Raw genomic sequence first — 25121 nt, forward strand, 5'->3', positions numbered from 1 at the left:
GAATGACCTATGTACAATGCTCCACATAAGGACCCTCAGGACATCGGTATACCATCCCCAGACCAATGGTCTTGTCAAACGCTTCAATAGGACATTGAAGAACATGTTGCAGAAAGTGGTTAGTTGCGACGGGAAAGATTGGGACACTCTGCTTCCCTACTTGCTGTTTGCTATATGGGAAGTACCCCAGGCTTCTACGGGATTCTCTCCCTTCGAGCTGTTATATGGTCGCCATCCCAGGGGCATACTGCACCTGGCTAAAGAAGGCTGGGAAGAACAGCTGAACCCAGAGAGAAATGTCATTGAACATGTGTTACAGATGAAAGACAGGATAGCCCAAGTTGCCCCCCTTGTATGCAAACACATGGAGAAGGCACAAGAGACACAACAGACATATTACAATTGCCAAGCGGTGACCTGGAAGTTCCAGGTGGGAGACCGGGTAATGGTGCTCATACCCACAGCGGAGAGCAAGCTCCTGGCCAGGTGACAAGGGCCATACGAAATAATAGAAACCTTAGGAGAAGTTGACTATAAGGTCCGACAGCCGGGCCGCCGGAAGCTGGAGCAGATCTACCACATAAATCTGCTGAAACCTTGGCAGGATAGAGAAATTCTGGTGGTTGCGCTGGAGGCGCCATCCCCTAAAAGCAACCAGCCTGACCAGGTGGGGATATCTCCAGAGTTGACTCCGGAACAATGATCGGAAGTGATCAGCCTGATCAAACGCAACCAGGATGCGTTCTTGGAAAAGCCAGGCAGGACTACGGAGGTTCACCACCACATTCTCACAGAGCCTGGAGTGAAAGTGAACATCAAGCCATACTGGATCCCGGAGGCCAAAAGAGAGGAGATCAGGACAGAGGTCCAGAAAATGCTGATCTTAGGAGTCATTGAAGCATCTCATAGCCAATTGTCAAGTCCTGTGGTATTAGTGCCTAAGCCTGATGGCAGTATGAGGTTCTGCAACAATTTCCGCAAGTTGAATGAGGTATCCCAATTTGATGCATACCCTATACCCCGGATAGATGAGCTAATTGACAGACTGGAAAAAGCATGGTTTATGCCTAGCCTTGACCTGACCAAGGGCTATTGGCAGATCCCACTGGCCGACAAAGAAAAGACAGCCTTTGCAACCGTCCTCCCCTTTGGTTGCATGGCGCTCCTGCTACTTTTCAATGGCTCATGGACAAGCTGTTGCGACCCCATGGCAAATACATGGTGGCCTACCTCGATGACGTCATTATATATAGCCCCGACTGGGAAACGCACTTGGAGAAGGTGGAAGCAGTTCTGGACACCCTGAGGAAGGCGGGGCTTAGGACGAATCCCTCCAAATGTTCAAATGGGTTAGCTGAGGCCAAGTACCTCGGGTATATAGAGGGGAGGGGCATGGTGAAGCCTCAACTCAACAAGTTAGAAGCTAAACAGAAGTTGCCCCGACCCCTCCGGAAAAAACAGGTCAGAGCCTTCTTGGGACTAGTGGGGGACTATAGATAGTTCATTTCTGCACTTCGCCACCAGGCATGCCCATTACCGGACCTAACAAAAACTAGGGGCCCAGACATAATAAATTGATCTGCCGCGGCTGAAGGCGCTATTGCGGATCTGAAGACAGCCCTCTGAACAGACCCCGTACTGGTAGCATCTGACTGGGGAAAGGAGTTCATCCTGCAAACTGACGCCTCTGAAGTAGGGTTGGGGATGGTACTTTCACAAATGGTCGGAGGCAATGAACACCCCGTCTTCTTCCTCAGTAGGAAGCTCCTGCCTAGGGAATGGAAGAACGTCGTAGTGGAAAAGGAATGCCTGGCGGTACAATGGGCCGTAGAAAGCCTACTCTGCTATCTACTAGGACAGAGGTTTACCCTTGTCATGGACCATGCCCATCTGCAGTGGATGCGCCAAAACAAAGACAAAAATGCGAGAGTAATGAGCTGGTTCCTGTCGCTTCAACCCTTCCACTTCACAGTGCAACATAGATCTGGAATCCAACATGGCAATGCAGATGGCCTATCGAGAGTGCACTGCTTTCAGACTCAAGTACCTCAACCCCGTAGTGTTGAGCAGGGGAGAGGGGGAAGGGAATAGGTGGTAAACCCAAGACACAGTGTGGTAAACCCAGGACAAACAGCTACAAAAAAGGGAGGAGTAGTAATTAGTCCCAGGGGATTAAAAAGCCTCTCCCTGTCCATTGAGGAGATAATCACGGGGAAATAAGGTTCAGCTGGAAAAGGGGTTGCTAGGGAGCTGATTAGGTTCATCTGGCTCCAACTGGTGGAGACCTTTTTAAATCCTCCCCAGTGTGGAAGGAGAGAGAGTGAGAGAAGGAGGGAAGCTGCCAGTAGGCTAAGGGCAGCAAGACACCGAACCCTTCAAGGAAGGGAGGCTACACTCCCCTGCCCCAGAAGGGAAGGAAAACAAACACAAGGGACTGATCAGGGAAAGGAATAACCGGACCCTGTGCTACCTGTAAGGATTTGCCTTGTCCAAGCCGGTGTCTCCAAGGCTAAAAAGGACTGAGTCTGCTGAGGAGAACAAGGTATTTTGCCACACTCACATAAACGCATAACGCCATATTCAGCTGTACTGTACACTACGTCCCATCAGAAAACAAAAAAATAAAAAGTACATGTACACTTAAAAGGCAAGCAGACATGCTTTGAAATGGAGATGACACAACTCTGTTCCAGACAAAACTCTTGAGACACCAAATAGATTTTAAAAGATACTTCCTTTTTAAAAAAAAAAACAAAAAAAAGGGGGGGGCAAGAGAATGAGTTGCTGGTGACATTTACCACTTCATATTTTTTTAAACTAAAAGTGATTTCCCATCCAAATCCAAGTTAGTTAAGCAGATTGGCTGTAACTGTAACACCACAGCTTTTGTGAAAGGCTTCTTAAGATTTGTTTCTGCGCAGATAGGAATTTCCCCCTACGTAAATGTTATCTACCCATACCCACATGTTTCCTATATACACCCCCATAACTGCATTATACACTCACTCGCTATGCTGTATTCTGTACAGTTTGACACACTGACATGCGCTATACACACAAATAAAAATAAACCTACCCTCACTACTCTACAATGCATCCGATGAAGTGAGCTGTAGCTCACGAAAGCTTATGCTCAAATAAATTTGTTAGCCTCTAAGGTGCCACAAGTACTCCTTTTCTTTTTGCGAATACAGACTAACACGGCTGCTACTCTGAAACCTACTCTACATATAGACATTGGACCAGATTTTGGCTCCTGCTCCCATTGGTTTGCATTATTATGGTTGGCAGCACAAAGGACAAAAAACTTCCTCTTGGGAAGTGCCTCTGTATAAGGGTTATCCTAAGGTGCTGCAGAAGTAGCTGTTCCATAACCTCACTTCTAGCATCTGGTAGCAGAGATGTGGCTGGAGAAAAGGGGAGCCTGGCTGGGCAGGTCTGTGCATGAACTGGCCTACTAGAACAGCCCCTTGGGATTGGGGGCAGCTGGATGTAAATTTGATCAGCCTTAACTTACAAAGGTGGGTCAGAGCTGCCTCCAGAAGACAGCCTCTGAACATTAGGGCCACAAAGGTGGTATATTGCCACTTTTGTACCTCCTCTGCCGCCATGAAGTGCACTGAGATCAGCTTGGATGCAGGTCAGATTAGGCTATTATGTGTGCCCACACACACATATTACACCAGAGATAGTCAGTTATCCTTTGTCAAAGTCCCAATGTCTTGGTCAAGGTATAGTCAATGTCTAGACTCGAGAAAATAATTTTAAAAAACCTGATGATGATGATAATAAGTAAATAAAAATATTCCAGAGTCCATTCAAAAGCATCTGGCGGTCTGTATTTGACCCTCAGTCCACCTATTATTGACTACCCCTGTATTACACCAATATATGACACTGTACCCTCCCCAAATATAAAGGCACATTAGGCACCCACTCTGCACTTCCATATTCAGATACACCACAAACACACACACACACACTTTTTGGCTTGGAACTCGTGTGAAAGTAGTTGAGAGTGGTAGTGTCTACGAGTGCTTTAGATACAGTACCTGTATGGTGGTATTCCTTGCCTTGGCTATGAAGTCCACGTTGATGCCTCCAATCACCACCTTAATGGGGGGAGGGGAGAAAGTGGAGGAAAAAATTGGCCAGAAGAAGTGCTGAGTTTTGTTTGTTTTTCTCAAGCTCACTCTCCCACCAGCCTCTAAAAGTAGATGAAAATCATACTGTGAAGGCCTGATCATATCTGGGTAGGCCAGACCAGACAGTCCTTTCACAGAGCGCCTTTGGAAAGAAAGGAAAATCTATTCTGAATTCTACCCTCTGAACTACTCCTCGTTACAGCTAGCCGCAGAGGAAGAATAAACTTCTTGAGGCATGCAGGGTATTGGATGCACACGTGTACACACAACACCAAAAGTACAAAGTTTTGTTGGCATAGCTGAGTTGGTTATGAGTGTGGAAAAAAAAATTTTAAAACCGCAAACAAACAGTGTAAATGCAACTAGGGTGACAGAAGAGTGCTTCTGTCAGCCTAGCTAATGGTGTTTGGGGAAAGGGTGTAGCTATGCCAGCAGAACTCTTTCTGCAAGTTTACGCTGTGCCTACGCTAGGGGACTCTGCCAGCATAGCTATATTGGCCAAGGCTCTATAGTGCAGACATGACTTTACTTTGCATTGACATCAACTAAGTTGACGTGTTGGGAAAGGTATATATGTGGGGGGGAAGGGGAGAAATGTGAAAACAAGGTAGAACCTTAAAGGGATTTGTAGGAAACCCAAGCTGAATGTCCAACGATCCACTTTGATGACTAAGACCAATGCCTCTGCTAATCACTGAGGACTTTGGCTCAGAGAAGCTTTTAGAAAGAGGGAATGAAAATAAAGAATGAAGAGGATTTAAAAAGCACCTGAGGGAAATTAGAGAGCGAAGAGAGAGAGACTCTCCAGCTGTTTACAGCAGAATGGATGGTCCTTGACCCACAGTGGAGAGTTACCATGTTTTGGACACTGGCTGTGAACTTATCTATAATGCTTTTTGTAGATAGGCACTACACACGGAAGAGCAGAGGACTCACAGGCCTAAGTGCAGTTACTTTCTCACGCTGAGGCAGGTTGCCCTTCCCTGTGGCAGTTTGGATCTTGCACAGGGCCACAGCTATGCGGCTGCCCACTCTGGCATTGTTCTGGATCAGAGCGATGTCTGAATGGATATTCTTTTTTAAAGAAATGAACAGCAAGAACCTGTCCTGGGAGAAGCCTGTGTAGGAAATTCCCTTCCCTAAGGGGGAGAGAACAGGAAGTGGAGGCTGGGACAACGACACAAGGGGACCTCTTGGTCCTGATTCACCCCACTCTAGTTATTGTACATATGCCAGATTCCCCTAGTGCGTGGACACCTCACAGTCTTTAAAGGCATTTATCTTTATTACACACCTCAGACGCAGGGAAACGCTATCAGATGGGGAATCTAACAGTTAGGTGCCTAAATACCTTTGAGATCTGGCCCTACGTGACTTGCCTAAGATCACACAGGAAGTCTGTAGTGGACTAGGGAGTTGAATCCATGTCTCCCAAGTGCACTCCCTAACTGCTGGGCCATCCTTTTTCTCATCTGTACCAAGTAGACTTCACACTGATGTGCTGGCACTTAACTCTCACTTTGCATCAGCGTAACTGACTGCACAAAGCAGTGGGGAATCAGGCTCCATATGCAGGGTGATTGACCATACTCCAGTACGCTCAAGCACAAATGCTACTCAAGTGACGTATAATAACGATGCCCAGAGTCTTCTTTCTAAGACCGACGGAGCCTGCAGCTTGGGTGTTTGGTGTACTGCCTGTTCTGAAAATTGCAGGGGAGCCTTGGCTTTAGAGCACCTCCTCTCTTGCCAGTCACTAGTTCTTACAGCAGAAATTGAGGGAGACAGAGTGTTATTAACAAGCTTAACAACTATTTCTGTGCATTCAACTGTTTTGAAATGCTAAAGTATTTGCACTTTCAAGTTTCCAGATTAGCAACAGTGACAGTATTTTGTGGTCAACCTGTCCAATGACATTTTTTGGAGGGGATTGTGGAATTTTTTTTTTTTTTTTTAGTAAAAGGATACTGGAGTCCAGCGATTTTCCACTAGTCAGTTCATTCACCTTCTGTAACATAAAAGGAGTCAGCTCTTTCCCTATGATCCCTTTTGACCTGCAAACAAAAAGAAAATACCTTTTGATAAGAAGAAGTGAGCTAGCAGGGCATCAGAGTGCATGCACGGATTGACTAACAGATAATCTAGCTATATAATTGCATGCTGTCTAAGGCCCGGTAAACAAGCCTCAGTACACAGTACATAGAACTATAGTGAAAATCATATCAAGGAGTCACCCAGACCTGAGATTAAGGACATAATCTGCACTGTATCCTTGTTGCAGTGTAGTCCACTGCCCATGCCCAGTGCCAAGGTGCTGGCTGAGAGAGGAGAGACAGCTGTTAGTTGTGTCTGTGTGAGCTGAATAATCCACTAAAACTGTGAAGTACGAAGGCATAGGAGAAATAATCACAGCAAGAGTAGTCTGGGGCCCCTGAGATCTGCAACATAATCTAAGTATAGATTTTAAATTACTACTCATTTTTCAAAGAAAAGCAGTTAGAATGATATTTCTTCCTTCTACTTAGCTGCTAAAAATTGTGTTCCTCTCACCCCCAGAGAACAGTATTTTTCTGCACTTCCTTAGCTTGGGTTTAGGCGTTATTACTGATGTGGAGTGAAATTCACCTCTCTCTGCAGAAGAGGGTTCAAGTAGTCCATAGATCTTGTTTTGGCCATCTGCACAAGGGTGAATTTCACACACAATTAATAGATGCAGGGGAAAGTGAAAGGGAGAGCTAATTTTTAAATTATTTTTGTTTTGAAATATAAATGTATTTACAGTTTCTGTGTCTGCCCATAAATTCTGATTTAGGAGAGGAGACGGAGATATTTAATTTTTTTTAAGGCAATGTTGTTCTCTTTTAAAATGCCCCTCCCTGGTCTGTGCCAAGGCGTTGATTACAAAAAAATTAAAATTAATTTAAAAAAATTAAATATCCCCATCTCCTCTCCTAAATCAGTGCAGGAGCCTCTTATGTGATCACAAGAGTGAATTAAGGACAAAGTTTGGAGTGTTTCTCACCGGGCGTTGCTCAGAGCTTCTTGGATGGCATTTTCAATGACCTGTCCTGAAACAGCTTCCTCCTCAGGGCAGGGCACTGCGATCAGCACTCCACTGCCCATGCCCAGTGCCAAGGTGCTGGCTGAGAGAGGAGAGACAGCTGTTAGTTGTGTCTGTGTGAGCTGAATAATCCACTAAAATTGTGAAGCACGAAGGCATAGGAGAGAGAGAGAGAGCGTATGCGTGCATAAGTGTGATGGAATGTTCCCTGACATCAAGGATTGAACCAGTGATCTCCAGAGCTGAAAGCACAAGTCTTTGCCGACTGAGCTAAAGAAGAATCAGGTCTCATAGCAGGGGGCTATAACACACACAACCTTTGTGGGTTAGGCACAGCTGGGGACATGTAAGTTACACAAGCCTGTAGGTTAGATTCATAGAATATCAGGATTGGAAGGGACCTCAGGAGGTCATCTAGTCCAACCCCCTGCTCAAAGCAGGACCAATCCCCAACTAAATCATCCCAGCCAGGACTTTGTCAAACCTGACCTTAAAAACTTCTAAGGAAGGAGATTCCACCACCTCCCTAGGTAATGCATTCCAGTGTTTCACCACCCTCCTAGTGAAAAAGTTTTTCCTAATATCCAACCTAAACCTCCCGCACTGCAACTTGAGACCATTACTCCTTGTTCTATCATCTTCTACCACTGAGAACAGTCTAGCTCCATCCTCTTTGGAACCCCCTTTCAGGTAGTTGAAAGCAGCTATCAAATCCCCCCTCATTCTTCTCTTCCACAGACTAAACAATCCCAGTTCCCTCAGCCTCTCCTCAGAAGTCATGTGTTCCTGTCCCCTAATCATTTTTGTTGCCCTCTGCTGGACGTTTTCCAATTTTTCCACATCCTTCTTGTAGTGTAAGGCCCAAAACTGGACACAGTACTCCAGATGAGGCCTCACCAATGTCGAATAGAGGGGAACGATCACGTCCCTCAATCTGCTGGCCATGCCCCTACTTATACATCCCAAAATGCCATTGGCCTTCTTGGCAACAACAGCACACTGTTGACTCATATCCACTTCTCGTCCACTGTAACCTGCCTAGCCATTCAGTCCCTAGTCTGTAGCAATGCATGGGATTTTTCTGTCCTAAGTGCAGGACTCTGCACTTGTCCTTGTTGAACCTCATCAGATTTCTTTTGGCCCAATCCTCTAATTTGTCTAGGTCCCTCTATATCCTATCCCTACCCTCCAGCGTATCTACCTCTCCTCCTAGTTTAGTGTCATCTGCAAACTTGCTGAGGGTGCAATCCACACCATCCTCCAGATCATTTATGAAGATATTGAACAAAACTGGCCCGAGGACCGACCCTTGGGGCACTCCACTTGATACCGGCTGCCAACTAGACATGGAGCCATTGGTCACTACCCGTTGAGCCCGACAATCTAGCCAACTTTCTATCCACCTTATAGTCCATTCATCCAGCCCATACTTATTTAACTTGCTGGCAAGAATACTGTGGGAGACCATGTCAAAAGTTTTGCTAAAGTCAAAGAACAACACGTCCACTGCTTTCCCCTCATCCACAGAGCCAGTTATCTCATCATAGAAGGCAATTAGATTAGTCAGGCATGACTTGCCCTTGGTGAATCCATGCTGACTGTTCCTGATCACTTTTCTCTCCTCTAAGTGCTTTAGAATTGATTCTTTGAGGACCTGCTCCATGATTTTTCCAGGGACTGAGGTGAGGCTGACTGGCCTGTAGTTCCCAGGATCCTCCTTCTTCCCTTTTTTAAAGATGGGCACTACATTAGCCTTTTTCCAGTCGTCCGGGACTTCCCCCGATTGCCATGAGTTTTCAAAGATAATGGCCAATGGCTCTGTAATCACATCCGCCAACTCCTTTAGCAATCTCGGATGCAGCGCATCCGGCCCCATGGACTTGTGTTCATCCAGCTTTTCTAAATAGTCCCGAATCACTTCTTTCTCCACAGAGGCCTGGTCACTTCCTCCCCATGCTGTGCTGCCCAGTGCAGTAGTCTGGGAGCTGACCTTGTTCGTGAAGACAGAGGCAAAAAAAGCATTGAGTACATTAGCTTTTTCCACATCCTCTGTCACTAGGTTGCCTCCCTCATTCAGTAAGGGGCCCACACTTTCCTTGACTTTCTTCTTGTTGCTAACATACCTGAAGAAACCCTTCTTGTTACTCTTAACATCTCTTGCTAGCTGCAGCTCCAAGTGTGATTTGGCCTTCCTGATTTCACTCCTGCATGCCCGAGCAATATTTTTATACTCTTCCCTGCTCATTTGTCCAATCTTCCACTTCTTGTAAGCTTTTTTGTGTTTTTGTGATTTGTATATGTAAACTCTGAAGCGGGGAGGGGAGGTCTGTGTATATGTCAGGTATATGTGTGAGGAAAGCAGTGATTTGAAGACAACATTTTAAGAAGGTTTCAGAGTAGCAGCCGTGTTAGTCTGTATCCCGCAAAAAGAAAAGGAGTACTTGTGGCATCTTAGAGACTAACAAATTTATTTGAGCATAAGCTTTCATGAGCTACAGCTCAAATACATTTTTGGTCTCTAAGGTGCCACAAGTACTCCTATTTTAAGAAGGGGCTCCCTTGTTGTCTAGACCTGCTTTGAGCAGGGTTAGATGAGTGGATGGTGGTAACACCTGTGCGTCTGTGTTCTGTCTACACTAATGCTCCCGCTGTTGCTGACAATGGTTGTGCTGCAGCAGTGGGAGATTTCCTGAAAATGGCTAGTGTAGGCATATTGCCTAAGCAGCTCCCCTGCCTGGCAGCTTGTCCTCACAGTGGCAGTGCTGGCAGGCAAGATTTCCTGTGGCCTTGATTGCGGGATGGTTGAGTGGGTGGGTAGCAGGTCCCTGCTGGCAGTGGGCTGGGTAGTCAGTTGGGGAATAAGTTCCTTCTGGTTCTTAAGGTGGGCAGGTCTCCCCTGGCCACTGGAGGTCCCTCCTAGCTGGTTTGTATGCAATTAAGACGGTCTCCCCAATATGGTGAAGTATGAGGATGGGTGGGAGAACGTGGCTCCACACTCCCACCTCATACCAGCTCTTCTGACTTCAGGCTGGGACTGGGCAGACACACAATCTCTGGCCAGAATAGTAAGTTGCTGTGGCCACAGGACTCCCACATTGTGTTGTAGCAGCTTGGCCCTGTCTCCTCATCCACTGTCAGGGATGATCTAGAACATGCGTGGTCCTGCCTTGAGTGCAGGGACTAGATGACCTGCCAATCCTACGATCCTATGATTCTATGACTGCTGGTGGAAGTTTGGAGGGGCTGCAGGGACCGTGTGGGGTCTCCCCAATGACAGAGAACATAAGGAAGGAATTCCCTTTGCAGTAGCTGCAGTGATCACAGCAATAGTGGTTGAATTCAGAGAGGGCTGAAGATTTTAACAAGCAGAGCCAGCTTCATGCTCCTGTGCAGATTGCAAAACAATTTCTTGTCCCCCTATATGTAACCAGTTTCTTTCCAAAATTATACCATGCACAGGGCTACTCTGAGGATTTTGGGGGAGAGTTAGAGAGATGATTCTTCAAGATATACCCAAACTAAACTCCAGAGCTGTGCTGAACCCAGATTTTTCATTCCGGGGGGAGTTTCACAATTTCAAAATTGTTTCATTCCAGAAGGGATTGAAAACAAAAAAACATTCCCTACAAACAAATATTCCAAAAAAGAAAAAAAGTGTTTTGTTTTGATAAAGTAAAATAGTTTTTCTGATTTTGACTTTTTTTTATGACTTTTTGTTTCAATTTTTTTATTTTCTATCAGACTTCATAAGAGAAAATCAAAAAAATTGAAACAAAAAGTCATTTTGAAACAGAAAATCAGAACATTGTGTTTTGAAAAAATCGAAATGGCATATTTCAGCCTTATTTAAATGTTTTTTTTTCTATTTTTGTCTCAAAACTAATTTTCATCGAAGGTGACGTGATGCATTTCTGCAAAACGTTTTGCTTCCAGCAAATCAATGGGAAAACATTCCATCGGAAAATTTCTAGAGCCTGCTCCAGAAGTGAAGACCAGCTCTGTGTGAGTGGGTAGGTGGGTGTGGTGAGGGGGAGGGTAGAGAGAAATCTGTTTGTCTTCCCAGCCTGCTCCAGAAGTAGAGACCAGCTGCATAGTCCCTTCAGCCCTAGCAATCAATTTGCATCAGCTTATGTTTTCAAGTCCATCTTTGCAATGAAAAGGCACAGAAACTTTTTTTTTTTTAAGGAGAGCTGTGATTCTCCTTCCTGAGGTCCAGAGGCCAGCTTTGTTAACAAGGGGCTCACCTGAAACCCCTCCAGATCCTCAGAGCAGGCAAACTGCATGTATGTCAGAGTTGCAGGGTGTGTGTGAATAATTCTGTGTAACTCAGAGCATAGGTGCTGGAACTGGCGGTGCTGCCGCACCCCGTGGCTTGAAGTGGTTTCCATCATACACAGAGTTTACAGTTTGCAATAGGTCTCAGCGCCTCCACTATACCAATTGTTCCAGCACCCTTGACTCAGGGCATATGTAACTTCTGCTTAGTTGGTTCCATCTAAAGGCTGAGGCTTTTTTCTCTGGCTGCTTCCAAAGCAAGGGGACAGGAAAGGTGTTCTTCTGGACAGCCACGTCTCCAGGTGAAATTAATACAGAAAATAAATCATTAAAACACAGCAATCTGAATGAACCTCTGCCTTCTGATCCAAATCTGAACTTCACAGCTTGGGCCTTTCTCCACCGCAAACTCACCAATAAGTTTGGCAGCCTCTTCCTCATTCTGCACCTGACACGGTGCTTGGAAACCACTCTGACGGGAGAAGAAGGCAGGGAATTCCCTTGATTCTCCAAAGGCAGCCACACAGACACCCTGAGTCTCCTACAACAGTGAAGATGAGATGAACAAATAATCAGCAGATGGAATGAAGAGCCACCAACAGTGGCTACTTTCCCACCTACCCAGCTAAGAATTGCTACACTGTAGAATAGAATTTGGTTAGTTTTACACATCCTCTTTTCTACTCTAGATATTGCACAGTAATTTTCAAAGCAAAGAGTCAGATACGTAACTGTGGAGGAAAATGCAATGGCCTTAGAACCTGGCTTGGTGAGACAATGTTGGGAAGAACAATGGGGCTATCGGGGATTGACTGGTTCTCTGCCTTCATTTTCACCACACAGCAACTTGTGCTACCTACCAGATATTCCAGTGTCCTACCAATGTCCAGAATAGACTTAACACCTGCGGAAACCACAGCAACTGCAGTGCGTCCTAGCTCAATCAGGTCAGCACTCACATCCAGAGCTGTTAAGGGACAAGTAGCCTTTGTGTTAGTGAGAGTTGCATTCCTAATTGTCATGCTCTCCTCATTTGCTGGGGAGTGGAAGTGAAGAAGAATGTTGTGTCCAATTAAAATTGCAGTGCAAATTTTACATAAGAAGACTATAATTCTCTAAATTTGGACATTGGCCAGAACACGATGAGTCATACCCCTTCACTTGCAAAATGTGCTGTGGGATCTTTCTTGACCATAAGGGATCATGGTCTTGGTTTTACATCTCATCCGAAAGGCAGCACTTTCAGCAGCACAGAGCCTCCAGCACTATGCTGGAGCATTTGGTTTAATATTGACTCAGAAAGGAGAATGCCACTAAAAAGTCATGTTCCTACAGCATCCTAGATTGTCCTTTATGGGTCACCCATCCTAAGCACTGACCAGGGCCCAATTCTGCTTGCTTGCAAGAGAGTCTCACCTGAGTACAGAGAGTGAAGCATATTTATCAGTATCCCCAATAACTTCAGCTTCCCTGATAGTCTGTATCAGCATAGCTTGCTACTACAAAGGGTGCAGCCAGCTCCCATTGGACTGAATTACTGGCTAGCAAGCAACATCAAATGGTATACACACCATTCTGTGGATGGGAGAAAGGTCAAGAGAAGCTCCCACCTCCCTTGGGAAATATAGGTGTTCTAGAGGAAGAAGTTGAGCCTTGTGGAGAGAAAGAATTGGAAAGAAAGGCAGGTGAAATATCAGAGGCCCTGACGACACTCATTCTGAAACCATGCTAGCATCAACTATGTGTCCACAGGCCTGTTCCTGGTAGTGCAAATTAAACTTTGTGCTATAGATACCAAGCATGGTGTGGTCAGAGCCTTAGTGTAGATTTATCCCCATCTTTGGAATGAGGCAGGGAGTGATTGTTCTACTCTTCCCAGCAGGAGAATACTGTGGGCCTATACAGACTAATCAGGAAAGAGAAAAAGGGTGGACGTAAACAAATGAAACGTTAACATTAATTCAACAACAAAGAGACAGTATGAAGTGCAATGCTCCTCTTACTCTTCTCTCCTTCGCGATGGACCCCTCCGATTCCTCCTGTCACAAACACGGGGATTCCTGCTTTGTGTGCCACAATCATCGTCCCTGACACAGTGGTACCGCCAGACAAACCCTGTCATGGAACAGCCAGTCATAATCCACACACTATGTAACCAGGGGAACTGTATGTTCATGGACAAACTACCAGCAGTTGCAAAACATTCTGCTGTGCCCAGTTTGTGGGTAACAGAGTACTGCTACAGTATTCTTTTTAACGAACCCTCAGGGAAAACCAAAAACATTCATTTGCAATAATAAACAATAAGGCCATATTCAGAGATGCTGAGTAAGGTGGAATACCTTAAATTCCCTTACGCAGCCTGACTCCTCAGGGCACTTAAATAGTACAGGGGGTGGGTGTGTGCAGTGTAAGGACTGGGATGGAAAACTAAGTGCTGAGGAAACTTATTTTGATGCAACTGACACACTGCAGAGTGTCTTTAACTTCCACATTCTTGCACCTTGATGGTTGTTGCTTTTCTTGCTATAGGGGACACTAACAGGAAAGCTTGTGCTCTGGATAGCAGTAGTGATTACCTGGTTAATAAAAAGGTTAATGAGGCATGATTCATACAAGAAAAGGAATGATTGTGACTGGTATGAGATAAGACGCTGCTAGATATTGCTGTTGAGATGTGGAGTAATGAAATGATGTGGCTCACAAAGAATAGCAATACATGGCTGCTGTTGCCAGAGGTATTAGGCCAAATGGAATCAGTGGGGCTGTGCACATTCACACCAGCAGAGAATTTGATCCATCATTTCTCTGTCAGCCATCCTTTCTTGTCAGTGTTGCTGTTCATGGGTACAATGGTCTCTAGATACTCATGCAGGCAGGCGCATTGATGTTGGGCTCCAGAGGTTAGCACTGGATACATGAGTCATAATAACACCAGGAAGAGAAAGGAGAGTCTCTCATCATGAATGGAGATGAAGTCTCTTGAGTCTTCCTGTATAGACTATTCCACAGATTGAGCATCTGTGTCACAAATCTTTGTTCAAGCTATTGGGAAGGAAGACAAGCAAGAAGCCCCAAATTCATGAGGTTATACTGTAAATATTTGTTTAAAAAATCTTAGTAATGGCTGGTCACCAAACTGAATCCAGTCCAGACAAATAACAACCTAAAGTCATTGCTGTCTTATTGCTGTTCATTGGCCTATGCAAAATGAGCAGATGCTCTCAGTCTGATTCCTACTGGACAATCATCCACATCATAAAAAAACAAAACAAAAAACCCACCATAATAATTGGCACCCTTGTTAACAGTCCCAGCAGAGGGGGCAAAGAATGAACTCCCCTTCATTCCTGGAAGTGTTCCCATTATACCAGGATTAAGGCATGTTGGCAAGTCTATGTGAGGAGTCTTGTACTGCTACCATTTTTGCAATGCGCTCTTTGCTGATAAACAGAAGATTTCAGGCACCAGGGGTTTCAAACTGGCAATTCTCCTGAGCAGTTAAAGTCACTTCAACAGTTGTGTGCATGTTTAAAGTGTATGGCCTATCATTGTAGTTGCATTGACCATCATTTGCAACACACCAGTGCTTTTTCACTATAGTGTTCATACTCTAAGCTAAGCCTCACTTTTCATGCTGTGAGCCAGCAAAGAACGATTTCCTTGGGGAAATGGCTATCTAATTGTGGTTTCCTAGCTCTACTAGTGTGGAACCTAGTTAGGAACATGTTTTGTGAATATGTCATCTTAACAATAGAAAATTGTATATGACTTCTCCAATACACTGAGAAGTACTTTTCCCACCTGGCTTTAGGCTGAGGCAGCATAACATTGCTATAAAGAAAACTTGACAATGAAGATCTACATACAGTACCTGGCTGAGAACGTAGGGAAGGTCCCTCCGAGATACCTTAACTAAATTTTTGCTCTTTGCCAGAAACTGAAGTTCCTCATCATTAAGGCCGATGTGGATCCTGCCATTTAAAACGCCCATGGTTGCAGGTACTGACCCATTTGTCCTTACAATCTCTTCCACCTCTCTGGCCATGCTGGAATAATACAGACAGAGCAACAAAATATAAAACAGAAAAATGATCAGGTGGGAAATATCTTCAGATCTCTTTGCCACCATGTTCCAGTTCCTACTTTATAGCATTCCCTCAACTTCTGCTAAATGTGGTTCCTCTCCTGCACCTTACAACTAGCAGAAGTCTTTGGATCTCTTTGCCAGAGTGCAGATCTTCCCACAGCTCCCATTGCCACATTACAAATGCTCAGTAGCTCTGAAAATTGGGCCCTTTATATGTTTAGTTTCCAGTGGGTGTCTGAAAGTCTGACCTGCCTGTCTATGTTGCATAGATTAGAGGAGATATGATTTGTGGTGGAGGTTTTTAATTATAGTCTTCCCTCCTTAATATGCAGCCACATCTGTTCTGTGGCCAGTGAGCAAAAAAGTGCTGTATGTCCCAAGTCACTTATCAGTTCTGACTTCATCCGAAAAGGTAAACCAGGGCAGGTGGGGGGGGAAGAGACTGAGAACTCTTCCTAAACTGTGCCATGGATTATTTGTTTAAAAGTGGCTTTCCACATGGCAAAGCAAACAGGTGTGGATGGGATTTGTTTCCATTAACTTGATTTACTGTACCCTGCCAGCTTTTCTCTCCACCAAACAGCTCAATATGAATATCATGGAGAAATGAAGGGCAATGATTTGGTATGTTAAGGAAGCAATTACAGATAATCTGCTATGTGTTTATATTAGGGACCTCCATGCCTGCCATGTTTTGTAAGACCTGAGGATGTAGAGGCCAAGTGCTGTCAGCTCCCTGAAAAGTGAGGGTATTTAGTGAAAATGATCCTCCTGAAGGATGGGATTGTTTTTTATGAAACATTTTGTATCAACTGGCTAATGAGTCACAGCTCATTCACCTTTACTGGATAGTCACCTATTCCAAGTCTTCATTAAACACTCAAATGCCTGCTCTCATACTGCTGACTTTAGATGTGGACAGTGAGAGGCGTGGGATACTGAAGAGCTGCAAGCTGGGGATTTGTCATCTTTGCAGGCTTTTTATTTACTAATTTGTGAGACTACTTCATTTCTTGTTGAGCAGAATGCAGATTTGGCAGGTCCTTCTGCCCCGCGGCTTCTGTAGCTGCCCTAAACAGCCTCAAGCTGTCTTCTCACAAAACCAGAACTCACTGCATTCTGATCTCTAAGGAACAGCACCAGAGAAAAATAATGGCTGCATAAGAAACAAATAGAAAATTCAGTACAGTAACCTTCCTGTGCCGTGGCTCAGTAGCTAAGCAAAAGTATGGGAGATTGTTTTCCATTTTTAGCACACCACTCAGGGGAATACTGATATAGAGGGTACCCACAAGTAAAGGGTTGGTTGCAGAGATGGGGTTCCTTGGCACAGTGATGTCTTAGCATAGGCCAGCAAGAGAGTCCAGCAGAACATTGTAGTGGCATTTACAGTCAATGTTCTTATGGATACAGATGAGCAGAAGTCATCACTGTATTCTAGTAACTTTTACATTATAAAAGATGTAGCCAAAAAAACTTATGAGTATTTGCAAGGTCTCCACAAGCCATCCAGCCACAAATGCCTGAGATCTCTATCCAGACAAGGGAATGTCATCATTTGCTGCCACTTTGTGAAGAAGGCCAGGGATATGATGCTACAGATGGATATGTATAGTACATGTAAATCTGGGGTTTGTCATGTAGTTCTTCTATCTTTGGAAGCCCAGATGCAACTGTTTTGTAACTGAGGTCATATTCTGCATGCGTGTCACACCCTCAGTTCCCACTAATTGTAGTGGCAGCTTTGGGTGAACCACAAATACAGAAACGGGCCCATAGATTATCAGACACAACCGTACAATTTTGCTGCACTAGGGTCATCAAATCATCAAATCTACAACCTCAAATTCTGGGGATAGGGCATGCCATGTGTAATGATGGTGCTCTCCAAGGCTACGATCGGTCTCCCATCAGCCAAAGCTTCCTCCACAGAAGATGAAACCCTGAAATGAGTTCCTAGGAATAAAATATAGGAAAATCATTTATATTTTAAGGCGTCAATAGACTTCTTGATTTATCAAACTGATATACATTAGGCAGTGTGGGAATAGCTATATAGGGAGTTGGAGGATCACACTAGGATGAGCACACAACCTAATTTTTATGGGACAGTCCCAATTTTTATGGATTTGTCCTGTGTCCTGCAAAGCCATGCAAGAAGCGAAGCCTCCTGAAATGATTACATCATTTGGGTAAGAAAAAAAAAGGTTTATGCTTTGCAACATAGTTTCATCCCATAAACAGAGTGTTTTTCTCTTCCTGCAGAACAATATGGGAAAGGTGGGAGCACACCAGCATTTGGAATCCTGAACCCTCTGCCTCTCTTGAATATACCAAAAACCCAACAAAATCACAAAGGTCTGAAAAGAGAGTTTTATTCCATATTTCCAGTGGTATCAGACTGTAAAAAGAGCCAATGTAGAATTGTTTTGCATATATGGTAATTCAATATGGAATTTACAGGATTTTTTTAAAGATAAATGGTTTAAAAAAATTATTCAGACTTTTCAAGTAAATATACTACTTAGTGCCACCAACCAGAAAAGAATTAACCATTTTGAGACCAATTTTAGGGGAAATTTTGAGAAGAGAATGCTGTGAATTTATTCTAGATCAGCTCAGCACCTACAGCACTCACCAAAGGCAGGAATTCAGGTAGCCCAAGTTTAGATCTATGCCCAAGATGCCGTCAGATTTAGACAAACAATTTTATTAGGAGTAATGTAGAGCTTGAAGAGTGATTAGGATCCTTTTAACCCTAGTATTATTCTTTATTATTTTTTGTATTGCACTAGCATCGAAGTCACGCCTCTCCTGAAATCTGAACTGTGAAGTCAATCGTCAGTCAATTTCATATTGAACATTATGGTCCTCATTATCCTCTCCCACTAATTTTACAGCTGTGTAACTCCAGGGACTTCAAGAAGCTAATCCCAATTTACACTGGTGTAAGTGGGGGGAGAACTGGGTTTTGCAAGTCTGCTGTGATTTGAGAAGGGTGTGCACATTAAAAGAGTGGAGCTGTCAGTGCTAAAAATATCACCACAGCCAAGATATTACAGTATCATGCACCAAAGTTCCCTTGCCCCATATATTTTCCTATAAATGCCATAAAACAGAAGCTCTCTGTGAAATGAGTTTTAAAAGGCCTCAGGCTACCTTGGGTAAGCTGCCTCTACATTGTTCCCAGACACTGCCAGTTCAGGATCCCGGCTGCATTCCGATCACAGGGACTTTTTCAGAGGACACTACTCACCATGCAAGAATCTTCTCATCTGAATGATTCTAGGAGCCACAGCAGCTGTGTGTCTTCCCAAGGTACAGGCCAGATTTCCAATCATGCTGTGTGGAGGGATGGCACTGTCAGGAGAGCAATGTCATGTCAAATGAAAGTAGTATAGAAGGCAGTGTTTCCCAAACTGCTTGTTAATCATGAACTGCAGCCTGACTCCCTGTGATCTCCAGACTGAGAAACCAAGTTGTATGTGTTGTAGAGGATGGCCTAATAGACAGAAAAATCCTATGTATAGATGAACTGGAGTTTTGGATGCCTTAAACAAAGTGGTAAGCAGTATGGTAAAATGTGCAAAGAAAGAAACCTGCAGACAAAGAGAAAGCCAGATGGCAGATAGTAAATACGGAGAGACAGACTAGCTTCCCCAGAAACAAGAGTAAGTAATCTCGTATTTTATGTAATCACTACATATAAAGGTACAAAGGGCTGGAAATGGGGTGTTTCAATTCAACTCCAGCAATAGCTCCTTCAGTCCTTCTCCAGAAGCTATTCTTTTCTCTGAATGACTTCTGTTAATGTCTGTGAAACTATTCCTGGGAGTCAGGAGTCTTGGCTCCTTCACAGACTTCCTGTGTGACCCAGGGCAAGTCTCTTAACCCTCTGGGTCTCAGTTTTCCAACTGTGAAATGGTATAATACTTCCTGTATCTGTCTTGTCCAGTTAGGCTATAAATTCTTTAGGAAGTGTCTTTTTACTATGGGTTCATGCGGTGCCTAGCACAGTGAGGCCCTGTTCTCAGTTGGGACCTCTAGGCGCTACTATAATAGAAATAATTAATAATAATTAATATTTACACACTCGGTGATTTTTTTCTAGAATCTCAGAAATCCACCTGTAAGGGAGGGATGAGTCTGTTTGATACAAAGAGGGGGAATAGTTCTTACAGACATCCTCTCTCAAGCCACCAAACAGCAGTTGCCAAGAGAGATGACACACTACTGACCTAAACAGTGGGCCAAACCCAGGTGTCCATACTCATTTTTTAATCTGTCCTTACTAAAACAAAACCCCCATTTCATTAAATGTTTGGAATCAGATATGATCCACAGGTAGCAAAATCCCCCTTCTATATATGTGCTCTTTATTAGATCTGTGCTAAACTCCAACAGTTTGGGCTCCCCAAGGGTTTGCACAAACTTTCCAGTTTTAGTTGCATGAGCCTGCCACCCACAGGCCAAATTCAGCCCTCGTGTAACTCCTTTGAAGATAGTTTGATTGATATCGGGTCACTCGAGTTTTGTGCTGAGTTTTCAGTTTTAAACAAACCCACAAACTGAATGTGAAACATCAGCTAAAATTGCCAAATTGCACCTGTTTGTGGATCAAAACCAACTTGTTTCCACCTAAAACCCTACATTACCTCAGGTTTACTAGAAAATACTCAGCCAACATTCACTTAATATTCAGCCTAGGTTTCTGAGAGGTTTTTGAAACTTGGCAGATATTTAATTTACCTGCCTGACCTTTTGGTTTATGACAAAAGATATGGAGTTTCATTCCAAAAGTTTCACACAAGTTCTAGTTCAAACTAGCTTTTTTCCGAATAACCTTCCCCCAAACCCTCCACGCCAGAAGCCCTTTGTTACACACCATCAGCATTTGATTTCATTAAGTGGTGGACTGGTATATTATCAGTCTCTTACCTCTGGGTTTCTGTCTGACATACATGGGCTGTTGTCTGCATTGAATTGTCACTCGAGCAGCTCTGCAGGGAGGTGGGACTAGTGGGACTTGCAGTGGAATTGGCTTGAGCTGTTCCGCATTCCAGCCACATGAACATGTCTATCTATCATTAACAGCATAAGCAGCTGGGGCTCTGGAACTGGTCCCTGCATAGGGGATAGGAGAGGATTTTACAACTGGATGGGGATTTCTTTTGCTAATTCGGTGCCAAATATTTTTCCCTATTTTCACATTACTTTTTTCCCCCACTTTTCATGTTCCTTTGTTCTTTGTACTAGATTTTAAACATGAACTTAGTGCTGGTGAAAGCCACTAAAGAGAGAGTCCTGGAGATTTAAGTTCTACTTATTTTATCCACAGACACTAAAGAAAGTAGCAGTACAAGCTACTTTTCTTTTCAGCCCTGCCAACAAGGGAGGTGTTAAACTCACCTTTGGAGGAGAGCAGGTAGTTCACTCTAAATGCCCATTCAGTCCTTGGAGGCTCCGCAAGGAATGCCGCTGGATTTAGTGCCAGGTTTGGTCATGCTTTTTCTGATGTGGATACCTGTCCCCTGGGACATTTACGGAGTACACAAGCTCATTTCACAAAGGCCACTGGATAGCTCTCAAACTATAATTACTTTCAGACACTACTGATCTGAGCTGGACTCAGACTTGGACCTAGAAATGAAATGGTCTTTATCCCCTTTCCAAAAAAAAAGCTTACATGTAGCTGTCTAAAATACAGTGTTTGCTTAGATGAATCAAATAAAAACATCTAGAAATAACTAAACAATTAAAATAAACATTATGTCATATTTTCAAGAGATTATATCAAATTTAAGGTCAGGGTGGATCTCATAACTTCTACAAATGTCTCCGGGTGACCTCTGAGTTGATCAGCAGTATGTCTTTATATGTATCTTTTCTTCCCTTAATCCATTCTGACACTGAAGGTGCAGATTTTTTTTTTCTTCCATCTCCTTTGTCTTGCTAAAGGCAAAAGGCATAGTTAATGGTAGTCCCAGTGTTGCTGGCCACCTGTTGCATTTTCACACTGATAGTTCATCCATTCAATGTTGGTTTTTGTGTTAAGATTGTTTAAACCCACTCAAAAGAAGCTGAAAACTTTAAAATTCAGTGGGAATTTAAAATTCTGTCATAAGCAGGCGTAGCTCCCATTCATTTCAAGTGGCGTTGAACCCGCTTACACTAGGAATTAGTTTGCCACACATATCTTACAGCCTGGGGCCTTGATCCTACCCTGAGCTCTGTGTGGGTGAGCACTTGCAGGGAGCCCCACTGAAATCAGCTGGGCTCTGTACAGTCAGAGGGGTCCACCCATGTAGTGCTCAGTAAATTCCAAGTTAAACTTCCACTTTATAAAACAAGCAAACAAACAAAATGGAAACCTTTGGGAGGATACAAATATACAGTCACCCACACAAATTCTGCCGTACGGTACCTTCCTGAGAACAATGAGTGACTCTAAGTTAATCTTATTCATCTATATCACAGGTTCCTCTTATTAGCAACCACCAAAAGGACCTTATCAGAGTCCCATATGATCAATGATCCAATCCCGAGCTCTTAGGCTGGAGGAGGTTCTACACAAGCTGCCTTATCTTTTTCTTCTATGTACTTTTTTTCTAAAAGGGATGCTAGTGTGCAGCCTAGAGTTAAAAATATGTTACTATCCATTACTTTTGTTGGCAATCCTTTTATCTGGCATGAATTATGATCTCATGGGATCCAGTACAGCCACAATCTTTCTGTGCAACTTCCATGCATAACACGAAAGTAACTAAAGTAATCAGTAGCCTGTTATTTCTATACCAGAGTAATCAGTAATATGTAACTGATTCCACTGAAACCCAGTAATCAGTAAATCTAGAAGATTATTTTGGAAAGTAACATTTATGCCTTGCAGTTACCCTTTCCAAATTGACCTTTCTACAGTTTTGCTAAGCACAGCATTAATTATAGCAGTAGTGTTTCCTTCTCCCTCCACTGTTTCAATAAAACACCTCAAGAAAACTGCATGCAAAGCATGCAAAAATATGTATATGATCCAATTCTGACTTGTACACACTGCAAGGGAATTTATCTGCAGGGAAAGACCACAAATACAGTAAGTGGGGCTTTGCACATTTCTTGAATTAATGTCATCTTTTGTGGGGAGTATACATAGTACAAATGCTTTACTTTATTTTATTTTATTTTCAGGAAGGTCTTCTGGAAAACACTGCAGTACTGAAGAAACTTAGCTGGGATATCACTTTATTTTTTAGAGACACCAGGTGGAGGTCATATCTTTTATTGGACCAACTTTTGTTGGTGAAAGAGACACGCATTCAAGCTTACACAGAGCTCTTCTTCAGGTCTGGGAAAGGTACTCAAAGTGTCACAGCCAAAAGCTTTGCAGGCTACCGTACAAATCAATTTGGTAATCAAGCTGCATACCCAGTTGTTGACCCGTTTTAGTAAATTGACACTTTAGCCAAGGATAGCCCAGGCCGTTCTCATTCAATGTGACCTCAGCATACAGTTCACCGTATCAGGAAATCCAAGTGTAACAGTTCCAAAGAAAATGCAGCCTTTGGTGTATGTTTTCTTCTGTTATTTTTCTCCCCAAACCAAATGAAAACTATTCTCTCTGTGGGTGTCAGGATTGCAGCTCAGCTCTGCAACTTAGCCATGTGGAGCCACAGGTGTCACTATACTACCCTGGTCATGTGCTGGTAACCTTACACTTCTTGTAACCTTACACCCCAGATATCTGGAGTACATATTTTAGGTTTGCCATAATGAACATATGAACTTTTGTGAGCAATACACCAAGACCAGTTCTTCCATCAGTTCAGTTTAAACCCATTAGGCTTCATAATCAGTGAAAGAGAATAAATGACTTTGATACTGAATATTCCCCCATATAAGAGGCAGACTGGCAGCAATGTTCTAGAGAGAACAGAAGCTTCTGGAATGGGGAATACAGTGAGTAATGTCAGAAGGACCAGAGATAGGGGCAGGAGTGGGGTGGGGAGTCCAAAAGACTGTCACAGCTGGAGTCAGTCAAAGAGAAGAAAACTCACCGTCAGTTGGGAGCCAGTGGATCAGACCAGGGGAGGGCAAACTTTTTGGCCCGAGTGCCACATCTGGGTTGCGAAACTGTATGGAGGGCTGGGTAGGGATGGCTGTGCCTCCCCAGTCTGGTCCCCACCCCCATCCGCCCCCTCCCACCTCCCATCCCCTTACTGCCCCCTCAGAACTCCCAACCCATCCAACCCCCCCTGCTCCTTGTCCCCTGACGGCCCCCTCCCAGGACTCCCTGCCACTAACTGCCCCCTGGGATCTCACCCCCTGTCCAACCTCCCCTGCTCCCTGTCCCCTGACTGCCCCGACCCCTATCCCCACCCCTTGACAGACCTCCCGGGACTCCCACACCTATCCAACCACTGCCCCACCCGCTCCCTTACCATGCCTCTCAGAGCAGCTAGAGCTCGCAGACATGCCACCGCGCTGTCCGGCAGGAGCAGTGGGCCAGAGTGCTGGTAGCGTGGCGAGGTGAGGCTGTGGGGGGACGAGAGACAGCGGGGCAGGGGCCTGGGGCTAGCGTCCCTGGGTGGGAGCTCAGGGGCCGGGCAGGACAGTCCCGTGGGCCAGATGTGGCCGGCGGGCCGTAGTTTGCCCACCTCTGCTCTAAACTGAAGTAAGTTTTTTCCCAAAGCCCTAGGGAAAAGGAGTTTGTAGCTAGAACTGGCTGGAAATTTCCTGAGGTGTTCGTTGGAAAATGACAATTCATTGAAACCAAAATGTTTCACAGAAATTAGGGCTAGCAAGTGATTAAAAAAATTAATCGCGATTAATTGCGCCATTAATCGCACTTTTAAACAATAATAAAATACCATTTATTTAAATATTTGTGGATGTTTTCTACATTTTCAAATATATTGATTTCAATTACAACACAGAATACGAAGTATATAATGCTCACTTAATATTTATTTTTGAATACAAGTATTTGAACTGTAAAAAAATAGTATTTTGCAATTCACATAATAGAAGTACTGCAGTGCAATCTCTTTATCGTGAAAGTTGAACTTACAAATGTAGAATTATGTACAAAATAAACTGCATTCAAAAATAAAACAATGTAAAATTTTAGCGCCTGCAACTCCATTCAGTCCTACTTCTTGTTCAGCCAATCGCTCAGACCGACAAGTTTGTTTACATTTACAGGTTTCAGAGTAGCAGCCATGTTAGTCTGTATTCGCAAAAAGAAAAGGAGTACTTGTGGCACCTTAGAGACTAACAAATTTATTTGAGCATAAGCTTTCGTGATCTACAGCTCACTTCATCGGATGCATTTGGTGGAATCCGATGAAGTGAGCTGTAGCTCACGAAAGCTTATGCTCAAATAAATTTGTTAGTCTCTAAGGTGCCACAAGTACTCCTGTTCTTTTTACATTTACAGGAGATAATGCTGCCCACTTCTTGTTTACAGTGTCACCTGAAAGTGAGAACAAGCGTTCTCATGGCACTGTTGTAGCTGGTGTCACAAGATATTTACGTGCCAGATGTGGTAAAGATT

General features: G+C 43.9%; 1 protein-coding gene across 1 annotated transcript in view; it reads right to left on the reverse strand.

Annotated features, from left to right (window-relative positions):
• The window catches only part of LOC119843500 (pseudouridine-metabolizing bifunctional protein C1861.05-like), a 43671-nt gene extending 23031 nt beyond the window's left edge, over window positions 1–20640 (reverse strand). Inside the window, exons 1-11 of the mRNA XM_038372845.2 lie at window positions 20510–20640; window positions 18828–18931; window positions 17413–17527; window positions 15356–15530; window positions 13485–13596; window positions 12342–12448; window positions 11896–12022; window positions 7168–7288; window positions 6114–6199; window positions 5082–5206; window positions 4053–4112 (exon numbers count right to left, since the gene is read on the reverse strand). Coding sequence (XP_038228773.2) covers window positions 4053–4112; window positions 5082–5206; window positions 6114–6199; window positions 7168–7288; window positions 11896–12022; window positions 12342–12448; window positions 13485–13596; window positions 15356–15530; window positions 17413–17527; window positions 18828–18931; window positions 20510–20640 — 1263 coding nt within the window. The remainder of the gene's footprint in view (window positions 1–4052; window positions 4113–5081; window positions 5207–6113; window positions 6200–7167; window positions 7289–11895; window positions 12023–12341; window positions 12449–13484; window positions 13597–15355; window positions 15531–17412; window positions 17528–18827; window positions 18932–20509) is intronic.
• Between the last annotated feature and the right edge of the window lie 4481 nt (window positions 20641–25121).

The sequence above is a fragment of the Dermochelys coriacea genome, chromosome 1 (assembly GCF_009764565.3).
Source record: "Dermochelys coriacea isolate rDerCor1 chromosome 1, rDerCor1.pri.v4, whole genome shotgun sequence".
Taxonomy (NCBI): Eukaryota; Metazoa; Chordata; order Testudines; family Dermochelyidae; genus Dermochelys; species Dermochelys coriacea.